Source organism: Spermophilus citellus (assembly GCF_964194105.1).
Source record: "Spermophilus citellus genome assembly, chromosome: 4".
NCBI classification, from domain to species: Eukaryota; Metazoa; Chordata; class Mammalia; order Rodentia; family Sciuridae; genus Spermophilus; species Spermophilus citellus.
Genome location: NC_138185.1, coordinates 146,320,631 through 146,329,239, shown reverse-complemented (window position 1 = coordinate 146,329,239; position 8,609 = coordinate 146,320,631). Strand labels below are relative to the sequence as shown.

Below are 8,609 nucleotides of genomic sequence, written 5' to 3'. Positions count from 1 at the left end.
CCTCACCTGCTTGCCTTTGTACCACCCTGGGAAGTTCAGAGTATGAAAAGGAGATGAAAGCTGATTTAAAAATAGTGAAGAATTGTCAAAGAAGAGATTTAAGAAAGAGGGAAGGAGAGTGGGCAATAATCTCTTCAATCTCCAGATTTAGAATTCTCATTTTACTAAAGGACCAATATAAGCAATATCATTGTTACATTTGGAAGTAATTTCTCATCACTGAAGTTTTAACTTCTTATACACTCAGCATTAATACTCAAAGATAATACTTCCTACTTATGTCTGCAGGTTATAAAAACATAATCTTTCTCTATGAAGGACAGTGAATCACTTGGAACAGAAACACTATCAAAATGATCATTGTTATTTGTCTTTGTATAATTGAAATGGGATTTTTTGTGTATTTTACTATTGAAGTATGATTTTGCCATTATTTTAGAAAATACAATCTTGTAACAAATTCAGGAATCACCTTTTATTTCTGTTTAATTCTGTGTTTTATCAAAATTAATTTTATCTAATGCTACTTCTATATCTGTTAAAATCTCCCTATATTTTTTCTAATAATAAGTGACCCCAAGTTATATTCATATATGCTAATGAAAAATGGTGTGATGCTGGATAATTTAAAATAAAGGAATAAATCTCTCTTGATCATATTCTATCATTTAGTGATATTCTACTATAGATCTTAGTTAATGTATTTAGAACCTTTTTAGCTAATAGCTAAACAATTAGGGAATTATTAAATAAATAATTATATATCTGTACAAAGGTAGTGCTATACTAGAGAGCCATTAAAATACAGATAATCCCTTATGGATGGTTCAATTTAATGATGTTTCAACTTTGCCAATATATACATACAGCTACTCTGTTTATCTCTTGCAGTACTCAATGAATTACATTAAACATTCAACATTTTGTAACAATATGGGCATTTATTGAATGATTTTACCCAACTGTAGAATAAAAGTAGAGTAGTGTAAGCAATTTGGGTAGGTTAGGCATATTGTATATATTTTTTAACTTTGTTTTTATCATATCAGCTGGATTATCAGGGTATAACCTTAGCATAAGTTGAAGAGCTAACTGTTTATTAACAACATATTTAGATTCTTGAAAATTTTTTCATAAATGTCTTATTTTAAAAAACAACCAATGAAATTGTCTCTCAAAGTGACAAGGTGTAATGGAGTGGTGATTTACACCAAATTACACAGAAATGCGTCTTTCATAAGGTGAGTATACTGCAACATTACTTCTGTGTTAACCTACACCCTGTAGACATTTTTCCAAGCTTTGAACCAATTCTCCCAGCTAGAGCCACAATTTTCCCTTTATCATCATAAAGAAGAGTATTTTTTTCCTACTTAAAAACACCAAGTGAAAAATCCTTGAAAATGAATAAGAGGTAAGTAAATATGTTCAATACATTTCAGCATAATTAATAAAGTGCTGAACATGACACTATGCTCCTTTAAAATATTGTTATAAGTTCCTTCTCTACAGACCCCCTCCCTAGAGATGGCCAGCACAAAGGCTCCTTATTTCACTGGTTCATTTCTTTCTGCCTAGACAATGAGAAATCACGATTCTCTTTCCAAATGTCAAGTTGCCTGTTGTCTTTTCAACTTACATTAGTAGACACAAATGCCTCATACTTAATTTATTAATCTCATAATGTTCTTCCTCCAAAAAGCCTCAGGAGTTCCCACAGTAATGCCTGAAACATGACTTCATTTCTCTGAGATCTGAGACCGGAATTTGGGTTCTGATGTGGAAGATGGCATTCAATCAAACAGGTGTCTATGATTCCCATCTTATTTCTTCAGGTAATGATCAATGATACACCAGATTTCAGCCCTTCTTCCACTCTGCTCTAGTTTTATATTCTATCACACAGTATGTGAATTAAAAAAGCACTGCTTATTCAGAATCAAAGCCAAGGTTTTATCTGAAAGCTAAATTTGCTGGAGATCTTGTCACATTACCTTTTGTGTTCTACTCCATATAGTAGAGTTTGTACCTTAACTATGAAGGATTCCTAAAACAAGTGTGGACATATCTTCCTTTACTAAAATTTTAAGCAACATATTGCATGGACCCTGTGACTTTCTGATTATTTTAGAGACTACAAGGCAAGGAAATTTTATTCACATTTTGATTGCAAATTTAGAGGAATAGCCTTTGTGAACATAACAAAATTTTACGTATTTTTGTAAATTATGTATATATATATATATATATATATATATATATATGATTTAAATATCTATCTTACTATCTTATCTCAACTGTAAAATTAATGAAAAACAACATCATATAGCATAGAGGTGAGATTTTATGAAGAACAATGTTATTACAGAATTTGGTTTGAGTTTCTTAATAAAATCTATCAGATGATCAGTGGCTCTTTCTGCATTGAGACATTCATTGATGTTAGTCCATTCTTCTATCATATTCTTTATCTTTTAATTATAGTTTGTAGAAACAGACACTAGGCAGATGCTGTTTGCAATCTGGAGACAATACAGTCACAGTTGAATAAAATATAAAACAAAAATTTATTGAAGGCTTCAAACACATATACACAAGACCCTTAGAGAAAGAAGACCAATGAAGCAAATGGAAATTTGTGGGCACAAGGATAGAGATAGATACAGAAACACAGAGAAAGAAGTAGAGTGAATGAAAATTCAAAATCATCAGCAAAGGTGGTATTGAAATGTTGAGGGCTTACTGGACTGGCATTGAATTGCAGTGTGTTATTCACTCATCAAAAGCATCAGCTTGTATTATATAGGATTACTTTAAATTTGGATAAAATAACCAGTTTAGAAAAATTCTTTCCACATATAAAACATGCTGTGCACGTAGCTCAATGGCTAAATGTTCCTGACTTCAAGACCTGGTACCAAAAACAAAACAAAATATTGTTTTTCTAATTTTAGACCTATTTTTTTAAAAACACTTTTAAAAATCTATATCTTTGAGTTCCCAAGATTAGAATTCATAAACACATGGTGAATATTTTAAGAATGAGTCAATTTACTTTCAACTTAGCTTCCATGTCTGTATGATATGCTAAAACCCCCAAAAGGCAAAATGATACAAATAGAATAGCTTTATTATTTTGTTGCCTGGTTAGTGTTTTGAAAGTTAAGGTTTTAACATTCTAAAATATTGAATGGGGAATTTAAATTGGCATATGCTTTTTGCCCTAAGGTTTACTTTTCCAAAATAAAATTATTATTTTCATATGAAACCCTTTAATAATACTATTCAAATAAAGTAATTTCAATAAAACATACCAGAAGAATAATGAATACATGCCAAGGACTACATGAGACTCTTATCCAACATATATTCTTTTGCTATGAATGACTAAAAAAGGCATTTAATTATTCTTTGAAGGATAGTTTTATTGAGAATAGTTATCAAATACTTGGTATCAGGACCTCTTTAAAATCTTCCATACTATAATGGACCCCACATAACTTTTATTTATGTAAATTATAGCCAATAATATTTATTATTTAGGAATTAAACCTGAAAAAATATTTGTTTATAAATTAATTTTAAATAGTAGCACTAAGTAATTAAACATATGTAAAGTAATTATGCATGTGAGGTCTATGTAAAAATAACTTCATCAAATTTACTAAGAAGAGTTGCAATTTACAACTTTTTGCCAATATCATTACTATCTGTCTTAATACAATAAAAATTATTGAATCCTACCTATTTCACTGGTTGATATACTGTGATACTACATACCACAAAGCCTTGAAAACTCCAATGTAATAATAAATAAAAAAGAAAAATGAAAAACCAAATGTTGTCTTAACATTATTATGAAATTAATTTTTAAATATTTTTCCCTCAAAGACCACCAATCATTCCTGGACCACCATGGCTCTCTAATATCAAGTAATAATGATTGATTATTTACCTCTTTCCATACCAAAGCCACAAGAGAGTTGATCACTCACCCTTCATTCCAATTACAAAGTATTGAAGAGGTTGACTACATATATCTCATATATTTATATTAATTTTATTTAAAGGGTTCATTGATGATGGTGGTATTACAAATCATCCCAATTATTACATTGGATAACAAATTGAGATAAAATATTAGCAAATAATATTTAAGGTTAGATCTGAAATGAAAATTATGGGATATCATCCACCTTGAATGCTCATTTTTCAGAATAAATTTTCAGACTCAAATTCTTTTAACCAGATCGTTCTAATTATCCTGCCATATTTCAAGTAATATGCTATAATAACCATATTTCTTTAACAAATAGTATTTTTATTTATAATGCATAGTATTTCAAAAGAATACATTTTTACTAATGAGATGAATTTATGTGTGGAAACTCCTATTAAGCATTCAAACTTTTTCATCTCAATATTTACTTAAATTGCAGTCTCAAATGTACAAAGAAGGAAATGTCTTAACCTAACACAACAAAGCTAAAATGAATTATTCTACAAGTATATTTTAATTCTATTACTCATCAAGATGCTCTCCTTAAATCAGTATGAAAGCTTGTATTACTCTCACAAATAGAGCAAAGAATATTGAACACAATCAATGTAATACCTTTGTATGTCACAAATAATGACTTATCTCTTTATTTATTGTCTTCTTTCATTCACCACATGACCTAATATTGAATATGTTGTTTTGTTTCATTTAGTTTTCTTTTGTTTTTGCCAAAACCAAAACATAGGTGGTAAACTTCTATTGACTTAAGACCCTCTCTTCCTCTTTTCAAATTGGGTTTGGTGTGTCTAGGGTAGGACTATGAGTATCTGAAAATTATGTAAATATCTCTGCATGAATAACCTGTTATTTTTGAAAGGAATACCAATGTGACCCCACTCAAGGAATCTGTCTTAAAAAGTCACCTTATATAAGATCACTTCTCACATGGAAATCTTTTATCTTTGCAGCTTTAGGAACAAATAAAAATTTGAATGTAAATAATTGCTCCAGCTCTGTGAGTAAATTCATCCTCTTGGGCTTCCCTTACACCTGGAAGATTCAGATCCTCCTTTTTTCAATCTTTTCTGGAACATACATCTTAACCCTAATTGGAAACCTGAGCATTATCTGTGCCGTATGGTGGAACTATCGACTACAAACGCCAATGTACATCCTGCTGGCCAACTTTTCTTTCCTGGAGATCTGTTATATCAACTCTACTGTCCCCAATATGCTAACCAATTTTCTCTCTGAGAGCCATGACATTTCTTTCTCTGGATGCTTCCTCCAGTTCTACTTCTTCTTCTCCATGGGCACCACTGAGACTTTCTTCTTGTCTGTCATGGCCTTTGACAGGTACCTTGCAATATGCAAACCCCTGCACTACTCTACAATCATGACTGTTCAAAACTCCTTCAGAATAGGAGCTGGCTGCTGGGTGTGTGGCTTCTTGTGTTTCCTCTTGCCTGTTTACCTAGTTTCTCAGCTCCCATTTTGTTGTGCAAATAAAATTGATCACTTTCTATGTGACCCAGGACCACTTATAAAGCTGTCCTGTGAACCAGCTCCTGGAACTGAAATTATCTGTGCCATCTATAACTCAGTCCTCATTTTCTCCACCTTCCTCTATATTACCAGTTCCTACACCTTGGTGATCAGAGCTGTACTCAGGGTTCCTTCAGCAGAAGGCCAGAAAAAGGCTTTCTCCACATGTGGCTCCCATCTGGCTGTAGTATCCCTCTTTTATGGCTCCATCATGGTTGTGTATGTGAGCCCCACAGCAGGAAATCCAGCAGGGATGCAGAAAATTGTGACTTTGTTCTACTCCATGTTAACTCCACTTTTCAACCCCTTGATCTACAGTTTACGGAATAAGGACATGAAGGAGGCCCTCAGAAAACTGTTCAGCACTGTGATGTTTCCTAACAGCCATGGCAAGGGTTATTGAAGAAGCCGTGTGCACAGATAAATAATTAACACTTTGATTTTTGTCGTATTTATGGAAGTAGAAAAATTTCTTATAGAGGATGAGAAACATTCAAATTTAATATAATGTTTATAAAGTTACTTATATTCATTTGTGCATTTTATTAGATAAAAAATTAATAATAAATTTCTTCCAAATAAAAGATTAATATTCAAAGCAAAATGATAGCTTATCTGGCTTGATTTCAGAGTTATTTCATAGTTCATATTTTTCTCTCAGAAATTTCATAGTTCTCAGATGCACATATACACATGTAGTAGAAAATCTATTCTACATTTACAGTTCTTCCTAAAACTTTATCTTGGGTGGAAATTAATATATGATAAATTTGCATAGCAATTCTAGGGTAATGTTTTTTTAACAGAAGTTGGGTTTGCCTTTTGCCAACATTCTGAAGAACACTTGTGATTCAAACTTTAAGCATGAACTTTCCTCATGCTATAAACCAAGCCTTTCTGAAATTGAAAAACATTCAATTCAATGACTATGCAACCACTTTTCTTTTCCCTTCACCTTTTGTTGGATATTGAATGATTCTGCTTCATTAATATCATGAATAATGGATGAACAGGTTTTCTGAACATGAACATATGTGTTCACTTCCCTAGAATGTATATTTAGGAATAAAATAACTAGATTATATGTTAATTTTCTATGCAGCATTTTGAGGAATTTTCAAACCATTCTCAGAAAAACTATGCCCTATTATTCTTAAAACGCAATGTTCACAATGTACAGGAATTTCTGTTTCCCTGTGTCTTTGACAACACTAGTTATCTTCTGTATTTTTAACTTTTGCCATCTCAGTCCCTGCCAAATGGACTTTCCTTGTGGTTTTTATTGGCTTTTCCCTAAGTCCTGATGTGCTGATCACCATTTTAAGTACTTCTTGCAAACTGAAAAGTCCTCTTTGTAGAAATTTTCTGAGCCTGTTTCATTTAGTTATCATCTTCTCATCATTGCAATTATGATAAATCCACTTTCATAAATGATGTATGTTTTGTCACATTTTTTTACTAATGCACAATTTGAAAAATTTTCTCCCAAACTGGGAGCTATCTTTATATTCTAAATTATGTATTTTGAAGCTTTGAATTTTGTTGAAGTTCGTCTAATCTACTTACTTTTGTTTGTCAGATGTACTTTTGGTATTACATTTAATAAAATAAGGTCTAACACTAGGTAATAGTGCTTCCGTGAACATGGGTGTGCAGATGTTTCTTTGACAAACTTGTGGTTTTTTTTTCTTCGACACACTGATTTCATGTTATTTGAACATGTAACAAGGAGTGGGATTACTGAAAAATATGGTACTTGTATTTTTAAGTATTTTTTTCAGAAAATTTTACCTTATTTTCTAAAATAGTTGTAGTAATTTGCATCTCCACCAAAAGTTTGCAATGGTTCTCTTTGGCACAACATTACAGCACTAGTTAATTTTAGTCTTTTTAATAATAGCCCTATTTACTGAAGCAAGATAATATTTTATTGTGGTTTGATTTGCATTTTCTTTGATTAGTGATGTTGAATATTTTTTCATATATCTTTTGACCATTTGTATGTCTTTTCTTTTTCTTTTTTTTTTTAGAAAAATGTCTATTCAGATCAATTTCCTTCTTGTCTAAAAACTAATTTGTGTGTGTGTGTGTGTGTGTGTGTGTGTGTGTGTGTGATGCTGGGGATTAAATTCAGTAACACTCTACTGCAGACACTACAGAGCTATAATACCTGTCCCCATTTTTTTATGTGTGTGTGTGTAACAGAGTCTCACTAAGTTGTTCAGGTTGTTCTTCAACTTCTTATTCTCATTGTCCTGACTCTTCTTCTAAGTTGCTGAGGTTACAGGCATGCTCCAAGGTTGCTGGCATACACTGCCTATTGCAAAGTCAACTTATTTGTTTTATTTTATTTCTTTTTCTGTTTAGTTGTTGAGTTCCTTATGTATTACAGATATGAATCCTCATTGTCAGATGCATAGTTTATAAATAATGTTTCCCATTCTGTATGTTTTCTCTTTACTTTTCAACTAGCTGTCATACAAACTCTGACATTTATGTTTGTCAAAATTACAATCAAATTGGCAAATAACTAATAAAATCTCCAAATGCGGATAAAAGTGTAGATCCATAAATGAGAACAATAATCATTATCAAGAGGCCCATTTTGGAGTCTACTAAGGAACTCAGAGACCAAGTGAAACCACCTAGCTTTACTGCTTATTAACAGATCAAGAAGAAAAGATGAGTCAACTTTTGTAAGCAAAATTGGTTCTCAGTCCTAGTCCTGCTTATTCTTCTCTTAACCTTAATCCTTATACAGTGGATAGCTTTCAATCTTATTTCTCTTTCCTGTGTAATTAGTCATTATACTTACTGAGTGTTCTAATGCATCTCTCTCTCTCTCTCTCTCTCTCTCTCTCTCACACACACACACACACACACACACACACACACACACACACTGAGTCATTCTCTGCTGCACAGTAGTAGTCTGCCCATGTTGTCTGTATTAATTGATTACAGTGAGATCCAGAGCTGAGTTTCTGCACAGGGGCCATCCTCCACCATCACCAGGTAATTGTTGTTCTGCATGAGTATGAAGACAGCTGCAATGCAGACAACA

General features: G+C 32.1%; 1 protein-coding gene across 1 annotated transcript; it reads left to right on the top strand.

Annotated features, from left to right (window-relative positions):
• Window positions 1-1,786: 1,786 nt before the first annotated feature.
• LOC308648222 (olfactory receptor 11H6-like) lies at window positions 1,787-5,948 on the top strand (the record flags this gene model as incomplete). Its single annotated transcript, XM_081292887.1, has 2 exons — window positions 1,787-1,835; window positions 4,969-5,948. 2 exons carry the CDS (start codon window positions 1,787-1,789, stop codon window positions 5,946-5,948), a joined length of 1,029 nt encoding a protein of 342 aa, XP_081149013.1.
• Between the last annotated feature and the right edge of the window lie 2,661 nt (window positions 5,949-8,609).